The sequence below is a fragment of the Corvus moneduloides genome, chromosome 12, assembly GCF_009650955.1.
Source record: "Corvus moneduloides isolate bCorMon1 chromosome 12, bCorMon1.pri, whole genome shotgun sequence".
NCBI classification, from domain to species: domain Eukaryota; kingdom Metazoa; phylum Chordata; class Aves; order Passeriformes; family Corvidae; genus Corvus; species Corvus moneduloides.
In genome coordinates this window covers 4785318-4811501 of record NC_045487.1, presented here as the reverse complement: position 1 = coordinate 4811501, position 26184 = coordinate 4785318, and the positions used below count along the sequence as shown (strand labels likewise).

Genomic DNA, 26184 nt, shown 5'->3' with positions numbered 1-26184 from the left:
AGAAGGTAAAATGAAGATTTGCACATCTTGTGTGTTTATTTCTCTAGCATACTCTTCCAGTTTTCATCAAACCTAAGGGCTTTCTGGCTCAAACAGTGCATTTGAGCTGTCTTATTAATAGCCTCAGGTGCTCCATTATTCATCCAGTTCCCTAGACAAATAAACTCTCTTCCCACACAGTGGCACTGATACCTTGGAGGTTGTGGCTGCACCACGGCGGTGTCCTGTGAAAACTGTCACAAGGTAACGATACTGAGCAAACAGGTCATTGTCTTCCAGGACTGTGATTTTCACCTGCAGAGTGACACAGCACAAGCAGTGTGTTAGCAGTCCTGTAAGTACAGATTCCTGAAAGCTGTGAGTAGGAATTTGTCATCTTGTGAACAATGTTTACTTACCAGTAAACAGAGTGTTACAGGGAAAGGAGTAGGATTGGTTAAAGACTTCCTATTAGAGCAGGCTAGGCTTAGTGGGCATTGGCCTGAATACATTGACTTTATTAGCTGGAGACTTACTTTGGCATCATCCTGGAGGTCTTTCCTTCGAGCCCAAATAACTACAAGCACATATATCAGAAAGATGAATCCTACAGTTGTCACCACCACAGGATTGTCCACAAATGTACCAAAGAGCTGTGCTGTTTTGCTGACATCTATGGCATTGGGTATGACAAAGAAGGAGCTCCCAAAGAAGGTCAGATGGTTGCAGAGGCACTGTGTGCTGCTAGGATTTGTTTTTGGTCCTACCTGAAACCCAGAAAAGATTGCTGATAAAACATCTGGCTTCAAAGTATTAGGTGACTTACCAAGCAAAGGAAAAGACAGTGCTGAGATGGAAAAGACAGTGCTGAGATTGGTAAGTTAGTGTAGAGAGCTGCTGTACACAGAATTGTTCAAGTTCCAATAAGGAATATTAATTCTAACACCTAACCAGTAAGGGGCATTACAATATATCATGGAGTTGTCAGAATGGTTCCATTTCTTCTTATGTAGAAGTTCATCCCATGAAATAGAAATGGAAATGTTGTTTGAAGCTTAGTTCAATATGACTAAACTTCTTGAGTTTATTAAAACATCTCAAAATGATCTTGTTTTGTGGTGTCAGTTCAGTGCTATCATTTTACTACACGATGGTAGTGTATGAGGGATGGCTTTGAAGTATAGAATAGACACATTGTTTTGTTTTGCTCTACTTACATGACATCCATAGCTGTTCCAGCCTCCCTGGTGCTCATCCCAAAACACACAGTGGGATGCAAAGCAGGTGGCGTTTATGGTTAGCCCATCATAGACTGTGGAATCCATTCCCATATCTTGTAAAACTATGAAATAGTAGGTTCCCTCTCCAAAAATGAGTTCTTCTGGGCTGAGAACCCAGCTGTTTGTCTCACCTTGAACATAAATATTTTAGTTTCAATGTATATATAGAAAGGCTAATTCAGAAGTATGCAGCTGTATTGCATGTAACAAATAAACCAAAGAAACAGGTGTGAAATCACTCTTAGCAACTCATTGTTCAAAGCATCCCAATCTTTGCTCCTGTTAGTGAACAGTTTATTCTACAGATAGGAACCTTGAAGCATGAGGTTTCTTTCCAGCTAGACACCTGAACTCATGGCCAAGGCTCATTCTGCAAGTTCATGGGTTACTAACCACTTATCTTACCTCCAGAAGTTTTCTTACAGAACAGATGATTTTTCATATCATAGTTGGTCTCATTTGGGTGATACCCATAGCCCAAGTAAAGTATTAGTGGAATGTCATGTTCAGATTCCAGGTGGATCACTATAGATGTGTTTCCTGAGGTAACATTTACTTGAAAAGTACTATAATTGCCCAGATTCAACAGAATCTTATCTTCCTGTGTTGCTGAAAGCCTTGGTAACATGATCTGTTTTTAAACAGAAAGACATAGGTATAAATACAGAAAAGCATTTTTCTTCTTAGCATGCAGCCACATGCTAGATTTTATTTTTTCATAACATCAGGAAAGCATGGCCAGCAAAAATATCACTTTCAAAGTAGTTTTCTTGATAATATCAACTAACCTCTGAAAAGTTAATTTGAAACCTGTGTAGACTCATCACAAAGCCTATGACCATTAGTGCATTTCTGAACTGAGAACTGTGATTATGACTGAGACATTGGCTATGTGGAGCACATGTATGAATGATTTAGATGTCAGTTTATACATGGACTAGGAAGCCAAAGAGTAGTACAATAAATACAGAGGTTGGATGATGAAATCAGACTTCACATTGTGCTTTGGGATGACTGTAATCTGGAGTCTGTTTCCACAACCATTAGCATTCTTACATTCATTTAAATGAAGAATAAAATGCCTCCTTTTTAAGAAAAGACAGAAATATTATTTCATTCATCACATCACACAAATCCTTCCATCACAAATGCAGACAGCATCATCCCATTATCTGACATAATGAACACTACCAGCATCTGCGTTCACCTCACAAATGATAATACAAATGACAGTTCATTAATGGAGAAAGGAAAAAAATATGAAAAGAGGGTGAGGGTTAGAAAATGTTGGATTTACCTCAATGTTCTCTTTGAGGTTGCTGACTGGTATGGTCAAACCATCCAGATCAGTTAGACTTAGACCTCCCACTGTTCCACTGATGTCAAAACTGATGTCACTGGAGAAAAAGGGATTCATGGCAAAGCTCACCATCTGTTAGAAGACATTAACTATCAGACAACTGAGCTATTGTCAATATTTCATTATATTCACATTCTGAATTGCTGAGCAGTGGGAGCTTGAGCTCAGACCCAAACAGGAGCTGACCTCCAAAAAGCCTGCATCCAGATTTAAATAAGACTGTACTGTATCTCTAAGGTGGGTCTACAAACCTTGAAAGTGATTTTCATTCTGAAATGTGTACAACAATCTTTATTGTTTCCATGCACTGTGACACAATTTTTTAGCAGAGTTGGAAAAGGTGCAAAGAAAACAAAATGTTTTCAGGTGGTCTCCTGAGAGGGTCAAATCAACTAGAGAAATCCTTAGGAAATTTCTTATGAAAATATGACAATTACATGCAGTCTATTGTTCTGAGGGAAAAACCACCATTTCCTGATTCAGATGAGGGATGTAGGGATGTGCTACCATCAGCACATTTGTCTCCTGCAGGATCTGAGTGCCCCACACTCATGTATTTCTTCCTGAGATGAAAGAAAGCTGCTGTAGGTTAGTTTGAATGTAGTAATGGACTCTGAGCTGTTGCATCTTCCTCAGAGCATAAGATGTAAACAAACAGCGAATAGATTTGTAGGTATTGACTCATTCCATTGCCTGCTCCTGCCATGCAGGTGTGAATCAAAGTGTATGTAAGGGACTGATGGGATGGGGAATTTAAGCTTTCAGTCCTCCTAAACAGCCTCATGCAATTAAGATAAATTAGGCTTCTTTGACCAAAAAGATTCCAAATTATTTTCTTGACATGACAGGAGGGATGACATGTGCTTGTCTGTTCATTGTAAAAGGATAAACTATTGTAAAACCATTAGATCAGGAATGCAAGCTGGATATGAGATAGAGTTAGATAAAAGCTATTTACCCTTATATCCACTGTTTCATCATCAACTCCTGAAACATTGAGAGAGGAAGCAGGTGGGAGAGTAAAGCTGGCAGAGTTGGAATTGGAGATGTTAATGGATGTGCTCTCCATCTTTTCTGTTTGTATTCTGTCCAGTTAGGGTTGGGCATAAGCAAAGCAGAATAAAAGAGAAAAAAAAATAATAGAAGGGAAAAAAACACAAAGAAAAACCCAAACATCAATAGCATGGACTTCATATCTACAGAGAAAGCTTTCTCAGTTTGTAAGTGTAACTTAGGTACAAAACTATTTCTAACTCTGCCAGTAAATACTTTGTACACGAACCTGTCCCTGTTCTGTTCCACAGAACACTATCATAGAATCATTAGCAAAGGGGTGGAATTGGCATATCTGGAGAGGAAGTTGTACCAAGATGTACTTATTTGAAAGACTTGGTTTATGTGTGAACATGCTCTTGATTTGCATGCACAGTTTGATGTGGATGAAAACCAGGCTCTCGGGGAACAATTTAGGGATGATTATAAGTAATGGAGAACGCTCATCAGGCTCCTCAGGATTATATTTGCTTCTGCCAAGCTGGTTGCAGTTCCATATAACATGTCATTATTGGCTACTTGGAAAAGATAAAAACTCTTAACTGGCATGAGATGAGTTTTCTACATAATTTCGAAAGGAATGGACTGCTGCCTCATTCAGGAAATTGTAGTAAATTCTTGGCTGGTTAAAGAAGACACACCATGGGCGTTTCTAAGGTGGTGTTCCTGGAGTCCAAGCTGTTCTTACTATCAGGCACTAACAACAGCCTTGTTGCACTATTGAAATTGTCATTATGCTACAACATTTAGTTGGTTCCAAACATTCTGTTTAAGCACAATGGAATTGATATTTGTAGCTCTCAGAAGCTTCAGTGGGAGACACTGCAGCTGTTACCTGTGCATATACATTGTGGCAGAAGGAGAGGTGAGGACTGTTGGCTCATCACCTGGTACCTTCCCAAACAGAAGGGCACTCTGTAGATTTTCAACTGTACTTAGGAGCTGGTGTGACACTGAACTCTGGAAAAGGATTAGAGGAGGAAACTTACAACAAAGGTGCTCAGGGTCACCAAGCTGCACATTATTTGTCATTGCTTCATTTTAATTTTGGTGTCTTACTAAGCTGAAAAACTTGGTAATGGGATCCTTAATCTCAGAGAAGGTTATTCTATTGCAATTCAATTTCTGTAATTCTCACTGAAGCATTGCAGACAGCACATAAATGTCTTACAGATTTTACATTTATATTGTAGTATTTATAACTTCTACACATCGAAATTACAAGCATGAAATCAATCCATATATTAGTGTACTTTTGTGTATTAATGCCCTTTAGCTGCACACTTCAGTGTTTAGTTACTTGGAAAAGCAGGACCTAATTGCAGATCAATTGTGTATTACGAGTGTGTTATTGTTGAGGGACTTGTCCAGTTCATAATCTTTTCTCTCAGGTTAGATTTATTTCATCCCCACTCTCTCGCTGTGATGAAATTAAAGTATTTATATAAATTTCTGTTCAGCCCAGGAAACTCACAGAGTCAGCTGTGAAAATTCACATATAGATAGGAAGGGGAGGACAAAATAAAGATGTTGCATGTTTCTGAACAGGTAATCAGAGCTTTCTGCCCAAGTTTAAGCAGCAACCAGAGCTGGATCAAGCTGTGAAGTAGTGGTGGCAATCGTGAATATTGAATACCTGTGGCTTCCTTGAATTAAGGGGCAAAAGGAGGCAAATCTGAAAAAAAATCACAATGTGCTTGTCATCGATTAGAGGTCAGAGCTGATGCTGTGTTCTCCAGTGCTCTGTCCTGTTCAGCTTTCAATGTAACAAGAGGCTTCTATCATCTTCATTAACAGGCATTCAGTCTAACATGTCTAACTGGAGAGAAGTTCTCTCTGATATTCAAGTCCATCATGGTATCACAATGAACAGTTCCCACTGCCAATTTAAAAATATGAGAGGCAGCAGAGCTCTTAAAAACCTCCCAAAGCAAACAAATATTCACACATAGTACAGTACAAACTGGACCAAATCTAAATTACCTGTTCTGCCTCTGGCACCGAGTTGTTCCCAGCTCTGATTTCTACAGAAGCTTTAAGAACATTGCTCACTGCATTAAACAGATAGTTGGCTGCTTCCTTTAACTCCTGACCATCTCTGCTGTGCTCTGTGTTTACAGCGAGCAAGGAGGCACTGACGTGTTTCAGAGTGTGGCTGGCTTCCACCTGCATGAGAAACACAGGGAGCAGTTTATATGTGCTGGCACTGCAAATGACAGAAGTGACACTTGTGTCATTTACTGAATATTGCAACATTAGTAATCTCTTGTGACTATTAGTGGCTAACACTGTTTTTACTATAATTATTTGTGCTGGGGTAACACTTCAAATGCTAATAAAGGTGATATACTAGATGGTACACCAAAATGGAATACAGGCATGAAAAATGCAGCCTGCTTCTACAGATGCAATCCATAAAAAGATTAATAACATCTGTCTGTCGAACTCTGGGCAAGGATAGCTTTTAGATGTACAGTAATGTAGCAAATTAGGTTGTACATTTCTGTCTTTGTGCCAAAGAAGAATGAGTTTTACGATTTTTATTTTGTGCCTGGATGCAGCTTTGTGACTGTGAAACCACTAGCCAGATTTTAGCCCAGGATGGTGAAGGGGCCAAGCAAATTCATTGCAAGCTTGGACACATCCATTCCCACAGCCTGTGAATGCTGAACAGCCTTTCTGTAGGGTGAGGGCTGGACCTGAGCTATGTTCTTGTCTTGCCAAAGTTAATCACATCCTGCTGAAATCCTCCCAAGCCATTGTCTGGCTCCAACTCTATAATACATCAGAAATCAGGACAGCTGTTTTTATTGCCTGCATATTTGGGAAACTTCCCCCAGTGACAGTTTGTTCTGTCCTGCCATATGTTCACCCCATAAGCATAAATAGCATCATCTACTAATAATGTGATGTTGCTGGGTAAGATTCAAGAGACACTTTTGTGAGACCAACCTGCACATTTGTGCCCAGTTCCTCTGGGTGCTGACATGTTCCTTGACAACCTACCTATGTGCATTTTGTGGAGTGCCTGGATCAGGGATGAACAAGTGTGGGCAATTCTAGAAAAACCCTCTTGGGGCAGTTGTTCTTCAGGGTTCTAAAAGTGCTTTACAAGAGAAAACATTTCTGACTAAAAGTTAGGAATTCTATCTCAAAAATGTGTGATAAATGTAATGCTTATAGCCTGGATTGCAGAGATTGCTGAGACAATATCTGAGACTTGAATTTACTTACTCTGAACTGAGTCAAAATACTGATGGTCAAAATGCACATTCTGGTACAATTGAAAAAAATGGGTAAGACCAGATAATTATAAGGCACTGAAGCTCTTCCAAGGTCAGTGGGATAATTAGAGTTTCTACTATAAGTGTGAGGAGATAGAAGATGAATTTGTTCTTACCTGTGCTGAGACAGACAGCTCTTCACTCCTGTAAGTGATTTCTTTCAATACCTCTGACATCTTCAGAGCAGTCTGCATTGATGTTATGTTAACAACAGAGAGAGTTGTCAGCATCAGCCCTCGGAGCTTGGGATGAAAAGGGATAATTAGGCAAAGGAACAAGATGCTAATTAGGACTGTAAAAGTAGTGCTGTGTATTGACAGCCAGGCATGCCGCAAGTTATGCGGTGGAATAAGGCTCCACAACAAGGATCATTTGAGCTGATATTAGCTCTACTGACAAGATGCCACTTGCCCCAGTAATTATATAATCATGAGTTTTGTGTTACCTCCCAGCACAGAGAATTTATACACTTAACATCCATTAAGAGCAAGGAGAGTTACTTGCGAGAATTTGTACTAATGTATGTGAATTACTGTGTAAATGCCACTTCCAGAGAAAGCAGAGCCATGTGTGATTGATATTATTCAAATAATGAATCCTAATTGAAGGATACATTGCATTTCTCTAGATCTCTTCATCTGAGGCACTCAAAGCACTGTACAAATGACTGAAACATCAACTGGTGGCTAAAATGGACAAAAGAAAATTACCTGCCATCTAATGCTTTTGGGGGAAATTAGATGGGATATTTATCCCACTGGAGAGGCCATTTTATCTAAATTGTTTTGGAAAATCAGGTTTAGATTAACTAGTTTAAATTAATGAAATAACAATTGAGAATTAACTGTTTTACTGATGAGTGATAAAACAATTTACATAGGCAAATAGTGAAAACTAGCTGAAGCCTGTGCCAAACACTGAGACACATGCTAGAAACTTGAAACCTTCATTGATTTCAAGTGGTGATATGTGAGCTTTTTATTATTTAAGAGCTGTCAAAGATATGATGGATCCATTATATGGCATTGTACTGCAAGAAAGCAAGTGTTTCTCTGACCTCTTTTCGTGTATTTGTCTGTAAAGACATGTTAAAACTTTCCTCTTGGATCTGCTGATTAAGGACAGATGTCACTGACTTGTACAGCTGGAAAAGACTCATACTGTTGTTCCCATCTTTTAGGATGGTGTTTGCCTTCTCAGATATGACAGCCTGCAGGGTCAGGTTCCCATCCATCATATCTGCAGGTCCAACCTGATGAAGAAATCAGATATGCTCTCAACATTGCCAATGCTGTTATAATTTTCTTTGAAAAGCTTCCATGATCATCTTAATGACAGCCTAGATAGAGTGGGACATAAAGTTTTGTGTCTCCCATTTTAAATGTTTTATTTTTAATGGCCTAATGAGGATCTCCTCACTGGGGCACTGGAGAAGAAACACGAGGCTTTTGGGGCCTACACAGAGCAGTTCCAAACTCAGTAAACATGCTTACACTGCTTGATCAATGTCCAAACAATTCTTTTAAACTTCTGTTCTAGAAAAAAGGGCAATGGAAGATCTTTTGACCTTGAGCATACAGAGAATAGTCTCTGTTAGACAGGAAAATTGTGATTATGGCACTTTCAGAAGGAAGTAATATATCTAAAACGGGAAGAAGCTCCAAAAGTCAGTTGTGGGTTACTTATCAACTTGAGAGTTCTTCAAATAAATGAATTCTACCGTGTACCTTCACTGAAGCATTTGTTTGAACAGTATCACCAAAGTTATTGCTGACAATAATTGTCACATGTAAAATAAAATTATTTTCCTCTTCTCCAAGTGGAAGATAAACTGGGAAGAGTCCAGGATCCGGGCTACAGTCCAGGAGAGAATCTGAAACAAGAAAGAAGGGGTCATCGACCGGACACCACAGAGACGCCTCCTGCTCTCTGAGAGCAGGGGACTCAGGGCTTGCTCTGTGCAGGCGTGGTTCACTCATGATCAGTCTCCCTCCAGAGCAGGGCAGGTTGTGCCTTTGCTCTTATTAGAAGAAACCCGACAGTTCACCTGGGGACTTACTTGGTGTCACATAGAAGCAATATGTGAGCTGCCTGCTGGGACTGGACTGGCCCGAATCCTCCAAGCTGGGAGCACTGCAGGAGACTCTGAAGGCGGTGAGCACCGATCCATGCTCGGGTGACACGGCACAGCCGGGGGCTTCGGGTGCGGGCACGGTGCTCACCAGGAACCATCCCTCCCCGTAGCCTCGCTGAGTCAGTGCTGGGAGGGGAGGGAGCAGAGCGTCAGCCAGAACCGTGCCCCAGCAGCACCAGTCTGCAGGCGCTCATCTCACCTGCCGAGCAATGGGGCTGTCTGCTCAGGCACCACACTCAGCAGGGTGGGCCTAATGAGACGTGGAATGCTGCTACTGAGTAAACCATAAGAGGAAAAGAATTATTTCAAATATGTTAAAGTTTGCATTATAAAACCAAGCTCTAATATTTGATCAAGCATTTAACGTAACTTCATTTCCGATGAGCCTTAACAAAGTTATTAACAGCCTGGAGTAAGATAACTGAATTTCTCCTGCTGTGTGACACCCCAGAACAAACTTATCTCTTCATTATTTTAAAGAACCCACATATAAAGTAACACCTTTCAACTTGTAGACTAATTTACCTTCAGATTTGTCAGTGAGGCTATGCATGAGTGACGTCAATGTGATGTCATGTCAGCAGAGACTATCTCAAAGGAGTCTGAAAAACCCTAAAACCTTGTTAGCCCCTACCTGTTATTTTAATCTGAAAAGCTTCTCCCTGTGTCTGCAAGAAGGAGCTGGTCATTCTCAACACGGATGTGTTGCTTTGAAGCAAATTCAAAGAGTTCTGCTGGAAACCGGTCAGACCACAGGCTAGAGGGAGAGTTGTAGACTGGAAAAGCAGACAGAAGAGAACACATGGTAGTAAGAGGCCCTTTGCTGTGCTTTCTATTGTGATTTATCAGGAGCAGAGTGGCAGTTTGGTGCCCTTTATTATAACCCCTCCCAAACCAGGCACCCCATTGACTTGGTCTTCACTAGTATTTTTAAGGCATCTGCTTGACAAAATATCCCTCTGAGGCCATATGGCTTTGTGGATATTTATTTTTGTGTGTGCAGTATTTCTGACAAATCTGGTGCTCTCACCTTGTTTTGGAACGTGTTATCTAAATACCAGTTATAATATATGGCCTGGGAGTCCTCCTGTCCAGAGACACTCAGAACAACATCATCACTAACATTCACTGGTTTGCAGTTTGCCTCACATCTGTAAGGGAGTAAGATGGGGATTATACACAGTATGAGATGTCTAGGAGAAATTTCAGACATATCTTATGACATTTATTGCCGTTGTTTCAATGAGGCTAGCATATTGAAATCTCCAACCCTGGAAGGATATATTGGGGTCAAAAACCCTAAATGGTTTCCAGAAGAATATTACTCAGTTTAGGAAAGGTTTGTGTTCAGGAACATGGACTAAAATTTCAGCAAGGCTCATTTGGTCAATAAATTTTATAATGGTAAAGTGTAAATGGATTTAGAAAAATAAGTTTTCTTTACTGTGAGGGTGCTGAGGCCCTGGCACAAGTTGCCCAGAGAAGCTGTGGATGCCACATCCCTGGAAGTGTTCAAGGCCAGGCTGGATGGAGCTCTGAGTAACTTGATCTAGTGGACAGTGTCCCTGCCCATGACTGAGGAGTGGAACAAGATCATCTTTAAGGTCCCTTCCAACCCAAACCATTCTGTGATTCTATGATTCTAAAAGTACAATATCACTTTATTATCATTATTATTGGTAACTGTGGCCTTGTACTATGCTTGTGCAATAATATTAACCAGTGAATACTAGGTTTAAAACCAGACCTGATTTCCAGTTGCAGTTCTTGTTTTGCAGTCACATAGAGACATTGCTCATCGTGCCTCTCTCCATTGCCGTGGTTTCGGATGGTAATCCTGACAGTCACTGCTGATTTCGGAGGAGGAAGGCAGGAAGGTGGGATTTGCACCTCACTTTGGTTGATTAGGATTGTCTGTTGCTTCACACATTCATTCCAGGCAGGCCAGCAAGCTCCTGCACAAACATATCCTTTATAGTTAGAACAGCATCTTATTAAGGACTTTCCTGCCATAAATTTCAAAGAGCTTTATAGACAAGTTTCTTGAACACAATTTAGAGTCGGTAATCTGGATTCAGAGTACAGGCTTTTTCAAAGTCGTGTATGAGGTCAGGGATAATTATGAGGACAGAACACAGATGGCCTGAATCCCAATCCCATTTTCAGCCAGAAATGTTTTTGCATCATGTTTAATGTTAATTATTGCTGTTTTATTGAGACACATGTACCTTGCAAATGCCTAACTGTGGAAGTCACTTGGGACTAGTCATTGGCTATGAGGGTGAAGCTTAGGACAGGTAGATCTTGAAAAATCGAAACCTTTGGGAGAAGACAAAATGGAGTACTATGCCATATTATATACCATAATTAGTTTGATGCCAAAAACAGGGTTAGGTAGCAGACATTCTTTATGTACAGTGAGTGGCAAACTTTAAAGCCAGAAAATAAAGCATCCTTTAGTCAGATTTTCAACACTTGATCTGACATGACAGTGAATTTGTTGCTCATCAAATACAAGTTGGTGAAAAAAGTTCAGGAAATGTACAAACCACAGGTCCAGAGAAAACTGGAATTATTGTTGTTGTCTGGCCAGCCAAGTGTAACAGTTGTGAAAGGATCCACATGGCGACTCGGTTTAATATGTATTTTGTGATCCTAAATAAGAAGTAAATGTATGTAAGAACAGGAGCATGTATTAACACACACATACATTGCTTCTTTATAATGAAAAAGGTCTGAAATTTTAGACCCCAAATCACTGGATGCAAATCTGTAGTTTAAACGATCTTTCCCAGCTCAGAGGTAGTATGGAAGTAGAAGCTATGGGAATAGAAGCAGATGGCACAGAAAAATTTTGTGGCAATGTTCTCCCAAATACAGAATTGGTTTAGGAGTGTAGCTCCCATTTTCAAAACTAAGTACTTAGGAAACTAATTCCTGTTAATTCTTCCCATCTGGACCAAGACTTCTTGCCCTCAAACAACCATTTGTCTTCTAGTACATCCCCTTTTTATCTGAATTTGATACATTGCAGCTACAAACAAAGAGAAGAAGGGGTAGCTGAGTTTGTCTTTCTGTGCAACAAACTGTGATAAACTTGGGTTTGGATTAGATTTATGTTCCTCTGATGCAATATACTCCTACAGGCAATTTGTAAACATGATGGCTTCTTGTGAAGCAGTATATCTCCCATAGCAGATGTCTGTCTGCTAGCGTTAAAAACTAGGCCTTTGAGATGATAAAATATTCTATCTGGCATTTTTATTATTTAAATTTGGACAGCTTCTAGCCATTGGTGTATCATTAACTTCTTAGTTTGTCATAAACTGGAAAAATTTTCATTGCAAAGTAATTTAAACACTCCAATACAGAAGTAGAAAACACTTGGTAACAATATGAAATATATTAAACTCTTCTTGAAGGATCACCCTTCAGAGAGAGGTTTGCATTAGTCAAGTAGACGAATTAAAAATTCATCTAAACACATTTTAACTTCCAAAACTGAATTGTTATGAAAAGTTCATCTTCTTTAATCTTTTTTATGAATTATAGATGGAATGCCTGTAAACACATTTGTCTCCAAGACTTTTGGTGTAGATTTTGTGTTAAGCCATATGGTGAACAGAACATCTAGTCCATAATTTACTATGCTACAAATACTTTTTTTCAATGTCTTATATGGCACTTTCACTGGTAAGAAAAATTTCTAAGCAATTTTAAAGAAAGATCCTTAAATAATACTTACATTTTTCTTTTGGGTATTTGTTTTGTAGCTGCCTTCTTTCTTAGCAGAATCTGTTTAATGCAAAAAAGAACAGAATATTTTAGTGCTACCTGTAAAGCTTTCAGACATCTTCAGTGAATATGACTTAAATCCACAGGATTTGACTACTGACAGTGTGAAAGATGGGGCTGTAAGGATCAGACCCTAGAGGTGTGATAAATAGCCCAATTAAATAGGTAAAATGGTAACAACAGGCTTATCACAGACTGTAAAGGAGATGATCCTGATTCTTCAAAATAATGGTATAAATCAGAATATATTCACAGGAGGTGATGGAGTTTCACTGATGTACAAAGGAAAATTGATGGAAAGCACTGGAAAAGTTTCAATACAATTAGTGCTAAGGTTATTTTATTTCTGGTATAATCTGCTCTTGTAAATGTAAGGAGGAGCCATCTAGAAGCCATTACTGACAGCAATTTATGAGACTGCTGTGATGCAAATATTTTCTGGTTTCAAAGCTATGTCCTGAGCCATAAACTTCACTAATTATTTCTAGGACAAACAGCAAATGTGCAATGTATTACATATACAGAGTGATGCTAATTTATGACTACTTCAAAGTCAGGGAATCTGCCTTCATCAGGAACAAGCCTCCACAAAAGTTTTCAACACTGTTGCTGGAAGGAAAGTGATTACTAGATGCAAACCATAAACACTCTGTGAAATGCTCTGATTGCAAAAAGACACTTGTGTGGTCAAAACCAGCATTGTCAGATTAATGCAATTACCTTTTCTATGGGAACTATTTGCCAACACAGTGATGAATCCAAGATCCAGACTCATGTTTGAGAAGGCATTCATGGCCACCACTTTCACTAGAAAAGTACCTAGAGAAGGCAAAGGGTCAGTTAAAAGTAGCAGTGGGGCCAGTCCAACAGATTTGAGGTATAATGTCCAATTTGTAAAGAAAATTCCATTCTTTTCTGTTAAGAGTTTTCAGGGGGGTTTATGATGGGTGTCCACTGCTGAAAGGCTTGTCCAGGAATATTTTTTCCTTCTATCTCAACTTTTTAATAACTCAGCTGCCCTTTTCCTAGCCCTTGTCATGCTACTCTTTGTCAGCTGACTATGATACTATCACACAGGAAACTAGAGGTGTACAAACACTGGAGGCCAAATGAGTTTAGGCATCTTGAGCGAGCAGCTATTTTGTTTGGAAATTTCTGCCTATGGATGTTCAAATGGGTACAGGGAGAACAAATAAAACTTTAATATTGCATAATTAAAAAATATGAAATGAAATCATAATTAGCTTCTACTCGTCACACTTTGGCATGGGATTGGAATCGCTCATTAGGGGTGGAAACTTTTTTGTCTTCCGCCACTGTTAATTAACTCTTAAGCACAATCTCCCTAATTCCACATTTTAAAGGTTTTGACTATGTAATAATGGAAAGATAATATTACTAAAAAGTTTATTCATAATTATCTCCAACAAAAGTCATGTGTTGGAAACGGACACACAGAAAATTCCCCTTTTTTTTGTCATCTCTACTGAGAACTCCTCAGATTATGAATTACTTCAGTGTAAAATTCAGAGCAGTCTAAACTTGAAACATTATGAACAAACACGAGGAAAACACTTTGGTATTCAACAAAATGTCCTCATTTGTGCTTCAATCAGATGGTGCTATGAAAAAATAAACCCTATGTCTTTTCACTATGTCTCTTCCATTGCCAGAATGAGGTGAAGCCTTGCTTTCAGTCTGCATATGCAGACCCATTTGTCAGTTCTGTTTTGTAGCTCACTTACAAGTCAATACGCCCGTGCTGTTCATCCTGTTCTGCAGACTAAGTTTGAGCAGTAAGAAAAGCTACCAAATTCTGCTGTACATTACTGTCCCCTAGCCCAGGATGCTGTGACTCTTTATGTGAACTGTACTCATCTGTGATGTCCTGGCAGCACAGGAGGTGTCAGTGTGCTGTACCTTCTGAGGGCACGGGAACACTGTATGTCCGCAGCTCCCCACGAGGGCCGTCTGCTTTGTGACAGTGGGTTTTGTTGGATCCAGTCACCTCAAACATCAGCTTCTCTGGGGCACCATGGGACACAGAGACATTCACCTCCAAATCCTCCCCCAGCTGCAGAGTGTGGGAAGCTACTGCAGCTTGAATTCCAGATACTGGCTCAATTAAATGAACAGCAATACTCTCGGAGATCTCTGACACCGTCGTGTTCCTGGATGCTCGGATTTCCAGCTGATGTATCCCTGGGCCTAGCAGCTCTTGAGAGGCACTGTTGAGTGTCAGGTTATAAGGGACAATACCTTCCCTTGCACTGGATTCAGTCAGCGTCATGTTATCTGCTAACATACTGTAGGTTACCCCATTGCCTGCAAAAACACAGATGAAAATTTCTTACAGCTTCTGCAATAGACCAACCAATTCCAGCTGCTTTGTGCAGCATTCCAATGTTTATACCGGAGTCACAAGAACCCTGCAGCAATGCAGTAATTTTTAATAAAGTCATTTAAGGTGACTTAATGAAATAATGTGTTTTCCGCTGGGAATGTTTTGAGAATTCAAACACACATTTCTGAATTTTATTTTTTCCAGCATATATGTGGCTTCCAGGAACTTGAAGTGAGAAAGAAATGTACACCAGCAAATGTGTCCAGCTCGGAGTGGAATCCTCTTACCCTAATCAGAGGAGCATTTCCGTGAATCTCTAACTTCAAATACAGAAATATTCTGACTGGCATCATGTGGATTTGTGTGACTAAAGTTATGCTCTTGCTGTCAGCTTTGTGAATAGGCAAAAATGGTTTATACTTATGTTTTAGGTGGTGAAATATCTCTGAGAAAGAACCCCTCCAATGGAACTGAGAGAATTCAGTTGCAGGAATACAACAATTAGAGGGAAAGCCTTCACTAAAATGAAGGATTCTTTTGCATAATAAAAGTCCTGCTTCTATCCCATGGATGGCAAAATTTTTGTCCTTCCCTTTAAATCACGCAGAGAAATTATCCTCACCTCCACTGAGCTGAACTTGGATCCACAGCACCTCCCCATACAGCGTACGGCAGTGGGAGCTGTTCCCAGTTTCATACTGGCTGTAGCACCCAGTAATGCTGAGCTGATCCATCTTATCTTGAACAGTCACCTGCCTCTGTGCCATCACGTGCCATTCGCTGGTGGTGCACTCCACAAAAACAGTAAACTCCCCAGGAGAGGAGTACCTGTATGAGATGTTGCTGACCAGTCTAGAATAGAAAGAAAACAACTTCTTGTTGTGGAAGAGCACCCTGGGAAGTCCTTTGCCTTACATGGTAACGCTGGTCACATCCCCAGATTTCATTCATTCAAATGTCATTCCTACCACTAAGACAAAATCTGATTTTTAAATCCAGCAGAAAAATGTTTGATCTTTTAAAGACAGGATTTTTATGCAATTAAAACAAAAGAAAAACTACAGAATTGCCTTGTTATATTTCAATTGTTATCAAAAAACACTCTTTAAACTTAAGGAAATAATATTTGCTTGTTCTTTGGCAATTACTGCCATGTTTTCAGTAATTTTGAGTCTTAAGATCTGGAATAAATACTCTTAGAAATAGGAAACACTAGTATAATAGAAGAAAGATTGTGGTTGGTAGCTTAATATAAAATTTTGTATTGATTTCAAAACAGGTTTTTGCAAAATCCAAGTCTCTTGTATGTATGGTCTATTATTAAGATATCTAGTTTTTAACATCTCATTTGTGAGACTTGGAACATTCAATAAAGTGCAAGCAATGAAATGTACTGTTTGTCTGAAGGGAAATGAAGGCTATATCTTACTTTAGAGGGTAGTAAGGATCAATAATGTGACCATCTCCAGTGCTAATGGTACAGGAAAGATTCCCAGAGTATGGTGAGAGCAGCCAGTTCAAAGTGACCGTGATACTTTCAAAGACAAAACATGTGTCTGTCATAACCAGCTGCAGACCTGAAAAACAGAATGATAGAATTTAGTGCAAGTGTTGCCTACTTTTCTTACAAAATTCAATTAATTTTCAGGCATTGAGAGCCAGCCTGCTCCAAAACAGAGCTGGTATTGCTGCCAATTTGTGTGCATTAGTGGTGTGACAGGGAGCTGATTCTTTTTCATATCTACTGGTCAAGATTCTTGTTAGAACACAATTTCATTTAAGTGTATTTTATGGGTCTGAACTTCCAGATTTTGTATTCTACCCAAAACCCTCAGTTAGGATAGGGAATCTATGTTTTTGTGCCTATTTTTAGTGGTCACCACTCTTCCAGTTTCTTCCCTGAGGACGGAACAGTGATTTTTAAGATAAATATCAGTGGCCACAGTGTTACAGAAAAGAACAGGACAGAGTTTTGGTGTTGACAGCCCCCTCCCTCTTACCTTCCTTGCAGTGGTATTGAATAGACAAATAGCTTCCCAAAGCTGGACAAGGATCTCCGAAGAAAGTGCCATCTGCAGCCACCTGGCAGGCCTGGAGACCGTGACATTGGCCTGGAAAGAAGGAGTGTTTCAGATCAGCTAATGGCTTTTGCCTTTACTGTCACAACAGCTCGGATGAAAGATGACTGAGAAACAAAAAAGGCAGGAGGAGCAGTACCATGTCACTGATTTCTAGAAAAATTTCCATATCCCTTTGACTTTAGTGTGTTGCTTTCTGTGTGGCATTTCTTAGCACCATTTCATTTTATTGGAACAAAGCTGAATTTGAAAAGGTACCAAAAAAAAGACTTCTGTGTCTTGTTTAATTTGGGCTGGAAGCCCTAAGAATCATGCTGGGGACAGGCCACAGTCAGTGTTTAACCTCCAAGCCCTTGGCTCCAGCAGGGTGGGTGCTCGACACGACAGGCAGCAGCAGGTCCTTCCTGCCCTCATGTCCCTGTGGGTGCCAGCCTTTTCACCCCTCCTGGTTTGGAGTTAGGTTTGTCTGGATGTGTTGCCTTCCATCTCTGTCAAACCTTGTGTGTCTGAATTTGTCAAGGAATCAGGGTGTCCACATATTTTCCTCATACAGTGAGAGGAGCCAGGCACACCCTTATCCTTCATTTGCTCCTCCCCACCTTTGAATCTTTGCTCCTTACAAAACCTCTCCTTTCCATCCAGCCTCCTGTAGCAACCCCCTCCCTGTCAGAAGGTCTCTGCTATTCCCTTCATTTTAGGAATAATCCACTTTTCCATTCACTAACTCTACTGCAATACAAGATAAAGCATTTGAGGGACAGGGAACTTCACTCTGTGTTTCCGACAAGCAGTGCTGTAAGATACCACCTGCTACTTCATCTTTGACACTGATCCAGCTGCAGCCTTCATCTCTTTCATCCTGGAGAGAAGTCTCTGACACACAGTAGTGAGGGGTCTTCCGCCCATAGAAGCTGTCTTCAATTTGAATAACTTCTCCTGATCCACACTGTACAGTGGCATTGTATTTATCACAAGCAATGCTCTGGCCAGATTCTAGTAGGAGAAAAAAAAAACCCCATATATTACCTTTTTGAATTTCTGAAAAATCCTGCTACAATTCTACTGCATGTCCCTTTTGTTTTGTTTTTCTTTCTTCTCTTTTCTCCCTTTTAAGCTAAACAGTTAACAAAATTCAAGAAAATTACAAAAGAATTAAACGTTTTTATTTTTAAAGAGTCAAAACTAATGATTTGTGGTTTTACTGCCTTAAAACATTGAGGATATTTTCAATAAGCAAAAATATTTTAATTATAAAAATAAATAGTATTTTTGTGGAAAACTCTTAGCATGTTTGACTTGAAATACTGGAAGGTTTAAAGTTACTCCTTACTTCCGAAACAGATTCATGGATTGCATAATATTCAGGTAATTGCTTTGAAGAATAGTTTGCATATTAAGTATGGGAGCTGATCCCATTTCTGCTACAGAGACTCCTTTGTTCCTGTGTGATATTTGACTGACTTCATTCGGCAGGACTGCTCACATGAGTAAGGTCATAGCTCTAAATGCATACACCTCATTCTTTGATTAATCTGGGACAGTTAATTATCTTTCAGAATTTTTAGTATCATGTAATAATCAGGATACTTAATACCCTGAAGAGGAGGATGCGAGTAACTGCTCTCATATGAGAATGTTGCAAAAGAATGTTTTTATTTTGGCTGTCCCAGGTTTAAATACGCTGTCCTCCAGTTGCTGTTTGGATCATTCCCCTCAAGTCCCTTGATTAACAGCACCAATGTGTGCACACTGCAATAATTGTGTGCTATTGTTATCTAAAGGGTAAAGCTAAGCCTGGCTGTAACTATAGCAACATGATCAGTTTACAGATTAGAGCTCTCTAAATAAGCTTGAAAAATAACTCGCTGTTAAATTCTAGTATGGAGTGTTCTCTCATGCATTTTTTTGTTCTCTATATGAAGATTTCTCACAGTATTTGCTGTCTCAACAACTTTTACATGGAGACATGTACAAAACTTGGTCTGTGTTCCTATGTACAAACCCTGATTCAGTACATATATATTTACTACAATAAACTACTAATCTACGGAACACCAATGGTGGAATTGCCTCGATCTGGTCTTGGTTTCCTGGGTAGTGGAATGATGAATGTAGTGTAGGATCTTGTTGTTCTTTGAATTTAAGGGGCTCTCAGTTAGACCCTATGGTAACAGATGATAGTTTCCTCACAAACAGACAGTTGTCTACCATGATTGTAATGGAAAAATAATTTTAGTCTGCTTTTGCAAGGAAAATAAGCTTAAGGGATTGTGCTGTCTGCCAATTTCCTCTCCCCCAGTTATTTTTAATGTTAGTCATCTTCAGCCGAATTTGATATATAGATATAGACCTCCAACCACCCTAAAATTTCATGAAATGCAGTATCTAGGGAGAAGAGAAAGAGTTACATCAATGCCTCTGTGAGGAGTGGGGATTATAACCCTACATTTACCTATTCTGTCATGTGGGATTCAACTGGCTGGCACACACAGCTGGAGCTCTGGAGCAGCTGCAGGGGAGAGAGCTGAGGGAGTGAAAAGTGGTGGAGGTCCCAGAGGTGGGACGTGCTGGAGATATGGGAGTGAACTGGGAGTGCTGAGGAGGAGGGCAGGGAGGGGATGTGGAACAGAAAATCAGGATAGGAAACAAAACTTTATTACCTTTGTTTATTGCAGAACAACTTGTTATTTATGTCAGTAGCAGTAGAGTGCTGGACAGGGCAGTAGCAGTTCTAGGGCTTGTGGAAACCTGTACTTGATTCCAAGCCTTTTTGTATTAGTGAGCCTATGGCCAAGCTATCCTTCCAGGGCTTGTGACACCAGTTCTAGCTGCAGTTTAAAGTACTCTTGTGCAAAGCATGAGGAACACAAATTCCCCTCATGTTGAAAGGGATGATATTGTCATCTGTTTGTTCCAAGTCACAATTTAAGGGACACAATGTCTGTGGATTTTCTGCCTGAGCACAGGAAGTACAGGTTCCTGTCTGCTTCCTTAACCTGGGGAAAAGCTTGAACTTCACCTGATGGAGGGTCTGAGAAGAAACAAGAAAAACTTGCTCTCTCTTTTGCTCACTCCAAGCTGCAAGGAGGTGGTGCCTCTGGAAGCCTGACTGTATTTTTGCTTCAGTTACAAATGGAAATTATTCTGGCACACATTAATGAGTGTTTTTGCAGGGCAGCCATACAGGTCCCACCTAGCCCAGGTGCTGTGGTGTTGTGGGAATTTATTCTTGCAGCCATGCTTTAATGGAGCCAGCTTATGTCCACTGAAGGTGTGGACAGCTACACATTAGATTCACACGCAGATCCATTCTTATTTTATCAGCCCTCTGCTGGAACCCTGGTCCTTAATGTCTGGTTGCTGAGCACCTACATCTCTCAGATGTATTTGTGGGTTCTTCCTTCATTGGATTAGGTCTTACTTCAGCACACTGCAAAAAGAGCACCCGCTGGGGTTGTACAGCTTGTTGCTTGTTCACATTTAGTAAGATTCATTAAGTTATTTCCCAGCTACTTTGAAAGCAACAGGGCAATTTATGCCCCATTGTGATCATGGCACACTCATTTCACTGTTCCAGCTGTTGTGTATCTTACCAAACTCGCAAATGAAGTCGAATTCCTGGCTGCAATTTTCAGTCACACCCCACTGATACTTGGCATTCTTCAGGATGTACCCACATGTGGATGAGAAGGGAGATGGCTGATCCTTGTACCAGTTACTGTAGCTTATATTTGAAGTGTCCAGCCAAATTACTGGCCCTGTGAAAAAAGATATTGTGTCCTGAATGTTTATTTTCCTCAGCAATACAATTAGAGTCAGAGCCTGCAGCACAGGACTGTAGCCCTGCTCCTATTGAAGCAAAGATGGTTTAGTCTGGGTAAGGATCTTCAATTACATTTTATATTTAACCTGATACAATCATGAAACAGACACTGCCACTTCTACCTGCGTTCCCAGCCTAAAGATTTCACCATTTCCCTTGCATCAGACCTTGCAGCATTTCCTAGTGGGATGAATTGGCTTCCACTGGAGACCTAAGCCAGCACATTTGTTTCACTGGGTCAGCAAGCTGGTCTCATTCACCATGTATTCACAGGATCCAAAGGAAAGGGTGATAACATGCAACTAGGAAGTGAAGCAGGCAATTCAAACATCTTAGTTTAAATGTGAAGTTACAGCAACAAAAGACACAGGCTTTTCAGCAGATATCTACAAAGAGACACTGCATTTTCTACAATGTTAAAAAAGCATCACGTGCTGACACAATTTTAAGGACATGATTTTAAATCCACCTACCATCAGTAGTTTCATTCAGCAAGGAGTTTGAGATCAGTCCTATCCACCATTCCTGATCCTCGGCAATATGTTTTTGCAAGAACTCTTGCGTTTCCTCATTTTGAATAAAGACAAGGTGCCCTCCTCCTCTCTCACACCAGCTCTGGGCACTTGTGAAGGTTTGCTGGAGTCTAACAAACTCGTAGCATGAATGGTTGAAAGCTTGCTGGTACTTCGAACAAGGTATTCCTTCATCAGTTGCTTCCTCCCCAGCCAAGCCCACAGCAAGAGAAATCAGAACTGTGACTCCCTGCCACATTCTCAGCTCAGTGCCCTGCATCGCACTCGTCTTGCTTACCAGGGCACCACTCTTTTTGCTGCCTTCTTCAAAAGCTTGAGATATCATCCTTGTCATGTCATCAGCATTTCTCCTTCCTCTTTGCAGCTTGCCACAACAGCAGCAATAGAGCATGGAACAGAACAGAACTTCTAATATATAATTGTGATTGCGTCTGAGGGGTGTTGCGCTGATGCTAAGCCCATGCACTGGCCCTTTTGGGCTCTATTGTATAAATGTCACATCCCATGTAAGATCAGTTCAAAGAGAAGACATTAAATCATTGCTTTCCTCATGAGCAGGGAAGATAAAGTTGATATATGTTGCTGTTGGACACATGGAAAAGTGAGATAAAGCTCCTCCATCAAAGGCTTCGTTGTGTGAACATTAAAGTTGGAGGTCTTTACAACAGCAAAGAGATACAAAGTGAGAATGAGAGGAGAATGAGAAAAATGAGAAACACAAGGAGTTATGGGATTGGAAAACACACTGCTTCTCTAGATACATTTAATTGGTCTGGATTGCTTTATTTTTAATAATTATTGTTGGAGGTGCTTCTTTTGCATGCGAATGCAATGTCTATAATTATTGTATCATATCCATCCTGCCCACCTGTTTACGCATGTGCAGATTCATCTCAGCTGTTCCAAGTAAGTTTCATTTTGAACTGTTGTGTCTGCTTAGAATTCTACACCCCAAGCAAAATGCTCCCATCATCCCTTAAAAGATAAGCTGCTCAACTATTTAGAGCTACAGTATTTATACCTGCTGGGAGGCAGAAGAGAAGACCATAAGTTAAAACAATGATTTAGGAAAGATGAAAATATTGCCTTAATCAGCAGAACTACTTGGGAGCCCTATGTGTACATTCCAAGAGCTGCTGATGGACTTTGGGAAGCAAGCCCAGTAACATTTTGGAGCTGAAATCTCTAAATACATCTCAACTTCCTTATAAAAGATATTCATCAGGTTTACAAAGCTACCAGCTTAGTAGAAGCACAGTACAAATAAGAATTTTAGCTATTGTGATCCTCCTGTCCTTGGCATTAGCTCCATTGAGTTTGATGCCATTATTATTAATTTATAGCTCCATAGCCTGGAACTGAGAGAACCTGCACTTATATTTAGACATGGATCAGTGAGCCAGTTACCACAGCACAGAGGAATCAGCGCTGCGTGATGGATTCCTGCCCTGCAGAAATGCCTCCTGCATTGCACTGCTGGGCTGAAGGCAGTGCCCATCACTGCAGAGTGCCAGTCCAGCTCCAGCTCCAAGGCTTTCTGCCAAAGTCAAGTACATCCACTGCATCCAGTCAACATGTAAGAGTGAACTTCAATCCCAAGACCTTTCTGGACCTCCAGTCATCTTGCCCAGCTGGAAAAAGCAGGACTGTGATCAGGGTTTTCAAGATAAAGTTAATAGGGAAGTGTTTAATGGGTAGGAAAATTGTGGAGGATGAGATGAAAGGAGAAGAAAATACCCTAGGCTAGATGTCTTCCTTCTCACCACACCTATAAATCAAGACGTCAGCTATGGAACCCTTGGAGCAGATCCCACATGAATTTCTGACTGATTAATGGGGAGAGCTTATGGAGCAGCTGAGATGTGAGTATTCGGACTGGATTTCCCAGCTCTCGAGAAGGCAAATCAATATTCCAATTAGCTAATTGGCCCGGATACCCGTCCCCTTCCTGGATGAGACCATGTAACTATGATTATCAGCTGCTTCTGTGACAGTGATGTCACAGGTGATGTCTGCAAATCAGGAGTCCTTTAAGGCCCCATACAAAACTTCACAGGCTTCAGTTTGGGAACGCCCAATCCAACTATTTTATATTCAAGCTGTTACAGCAGTCAGAGCTGAGGGCAGCTGCTCTTCAGTCAGTTGGCCACTGTATATTTGCATGATGCTTTCTCCAGACTCCCTGCTTCTTCTTGGGTCCTGCTGGCTTGCCAGACTTTGCAGCAGCTGGCAGCCAGCCCTCCCACTTTGTCCTTCTAGATATGAGAAACACAGCCTGTTTTTGAAAGCACAGGTGTGATGGAGGAGACTGTACTTAAATGTACAGGTGATACAGACATTTCCAGGAGGAGACTTTGACTCACTTTTGTGATGAATGTATTCTGTAGCATCATCCAGTTCTTTCTCTGCTACTGGAAATCCAACTACATGAACATACTGCTAAAAATGCCAGGGCTGAGGGTGCCACAGGCTCTCCCCTGTGAATCTGCTCCAAAGTGATTGAAATTAATGGAAGTCTTGTCTCTAGCTTTGAAGGATTTTGAAATAGGCTCTGAAAAAGAACAAATAATGTTTGGAAATGTCTACAAATAAAGCCAAGCTCTCCAAGTGAGTCTACTGTTAGCAATTTCTAAAGCAATGTGCATTTTTTTCCTAATCTACGGTTGCTATAAGTTACTCTTCAGCTGCCTGCAGCAGATGGAAAGTAGAAGAAAGACAATTTCCCTCTTTGGCAGTTTGTTGACTTTATATACTTTAGTGCCAGGAAAGCATTCTGTCAGTTTATTCTGTTTACCACAAGAACGAGAAAAGCATTTACATGAAAAGAAAATACCGCTTTTAAAGCATCAAAATTAGCAACTAGGGTCTTCAGGAAGACAGAAACTTCCGAAAACCCTTTCCACTCACAAGAGAGAACTCATTTGATGTTGAGTAAACAACACTCCTTGAACTTACCTTCTTGTGGGAAACATCTCTTTTGCATTCTTCCTCAACAGAAAGACAATTTTTTTAAAAATAGTTTTCTTATGCCAGAAGTCATTGACTTTGGGGTGGTCCTGATCTGTACCCCAGTGCAGATCACAGCTGCATTGTGACAGCCTGAGAACATCCTGTGATTCAAACTGCAGCACTGCAGAATAGCTTGACAATCCATAATAGAGACCAGAAAGTGCTAGATCTGAAGAATTAAGGAAGTGAAGAACTGCTAAAGAGAAGGAATAAATCACACCCCTGTTCATTTTGGCTGTTGTTCATTTGCCTTGAGGAAGAGCAAGTAAATTTACTCTCTATAGGAGGATATTACCATCTTTACATTCCTGAATATTACTGAATGTAATACACAGATTTTTATCAGGAATATAAACATCTTTGTGTTCTATTAATTGAATAAACATAAAAATGGAAAACTGATTTCTATTACTTTGACTTTGAGGTAGAAAAAAGATTATTTTCAGGTATCATTAACTTGAGACAAGATTATGAGTAGTCCATTTTACTGTGTCGTGTAAACTACTGCAGAGTGAAGAACATTTTTACCCTGATAGGTAGGAAGTACTGAGTCCTGAACAGACTCTACACCTACACGTACACCTTCCCTCTCTTCAGCTGGATTAAAAATTCCCATTTGCCAATTAGCTTAAGAAAGTGATCACAATCACACTTCCTTCCTTGCTCCTCTCCTGTGCTGCTTGTCCTGATGGTGAGACCCAGTTATTGCTGACTGAAAAGGGCTTGGTCTTGTTGCTTCTACTGACTGATTTTCCATGAGGCAACACACTGAACTTACCAGTGATTCCCGCCAAGTTGCAATTTTGATGTTATCTTGTTTATAAAAACAGGGAAAACATTTCTTATCTGTACAGGGTGCAATAATTAAATTAGGCTATTTATTAGTTCATGCCTGGTGTGATGGGGTCAGGATAAAGATAAGTAGGATTACGTTCAGGAGCTGTTGGGTTGAACATAATTTCTGTTTATAAAATGTGTATGGCTACCTGGGTAAGTCACCTGGAGAAGTCCCTGAGGATCTTCTCATAGGAGCTGTCCCTTTGGAAGTGTCTGGCATTGCCTTTAGGCTCATGCCTGGCCTTTCCTCACTGCCTTACAGTTCATGCCTCAATCCCTGCCTCTTCCCCAGCTAGTTCCCCTGTGTTATTGCCTTTCAGAGCAGAACTTTGACTGTTAGGAAGAAGGGGATGAGTGTGCCCCATAAGAATGTTTGTTGAGCTGGAGTTATTGATGGCCACATTGAGCCCCAAGTTCAGACAGAAAGGAGCAGAACTATCTCAAGAACCTGATGACCCCTCATGTGCCCTTGTGATCATGTTTGAATAAGTGGCACAGTTTAGATCTGCCTATTAAGATATTAATATTGCCTTTATATCTTAATCACAGAACTGTCCAAAGCATTAAAGGTGCCCTCCTTGGGTAAAACATTAACTGATAGATACAAATGGACTGAACTTTGCCCAGCACACATAGACGTAAAATAAATTGCTTGGATCTGAATTTACAGCCATT

The 26184-nt window shown here is 40.3% G+C and overlaps 1 protein-coding gene across 6 annotated transcripts in view; it reads right to left on the bottom strand.

Annotated features, from left to right (window-relative positions):
* PKD1L2 (polycystin 1 like 2) overlaps positions 1–24959 on the bottom strand; it is a 38948-nt gene extending 13989 nt beyond the window's left edge. Inside the window, exons 1-27 of one of the 6 annotated variants that reach the window (XM_032121684.1) lie at positions 24619–24955; positions 24027–24214; positions 21604–22245; positions 20901–21065; positions 18115–18300; positions 17230–17340; positions 16659–16806; positions 15852–16081; positions 14806–15210; positions 13606–13704; positions 12836–12885; positions 11640–11745; positions 10838–11045; positions 10121–10241; positions 9725–9866; positions 9016–9216; positions 8684–8829; positions 8014–8208; positions 7073–7198; positions 5656–5838; positions 4508–4632; positions 3578–3704; positions 2557–2691; positions 1665–1890; positions 1197–1390; positions 516–746; positions 193–294 (exon numbers count right to left, since the gene is read on the bottom strand). In XM_032121684.1, coding sequence (XP_031977575.1) covers positions 193–294; positions 516–746; positions 1197–1390; positions 1665–1890; positions 2557–2691; positions 3578–3704; positions 4508–4632; positions 5656–5838; positions 7073–7198; positions 8014–8208; positions 8684–8829; positions 9016–9216; positions 9725–9866; positions 10121–10241; positions 10838–11045; positions 11640–11745; positions 12836–12885; positions 13606–13704; positions 14806–15210; positions 15852–16081; positions 16659–16806; positions 17230–17340; positions 18115–18300; positions 20901–21065; positions 21604–22054 — 4413 coding nt within the window. In that variant the 5' untranslated portion in view covers positions 22055–22245; positions 24027–24214; positions 24619–24955. Of the gene's footprint in view, positions 1–192; positions 295–515; positions 747–1196; positions 1391–1664; positions 1891–2556; positions 2692–3577; positions 3705–4507; positions 4633–5655; positions 5839–7072; positions 7199–8013; positions 8209–8683; positions 8830–9015; positions 9217–9724; positions 9867–10120; positions 10242–10837; positions 11046–11639; positions 11746–12835; positions 12886–13605; positions 13705–14805; positions 15211–15851; positions 16082–16658; positions 16807–17229; positions 17341–18114; positions 18301–20900; positions 21066–21603; positions 24215–24618 lie in introns of all 6 variants that reach the window. The other 5 variants (XM_032121689.1, XM_032121686.1, XM_032121687.1 and 2 more) reach the window with 5 other exon arrangements.
* Between the last annotated feature and the right edge of the window lie 1225 nt (positions 24960–26184).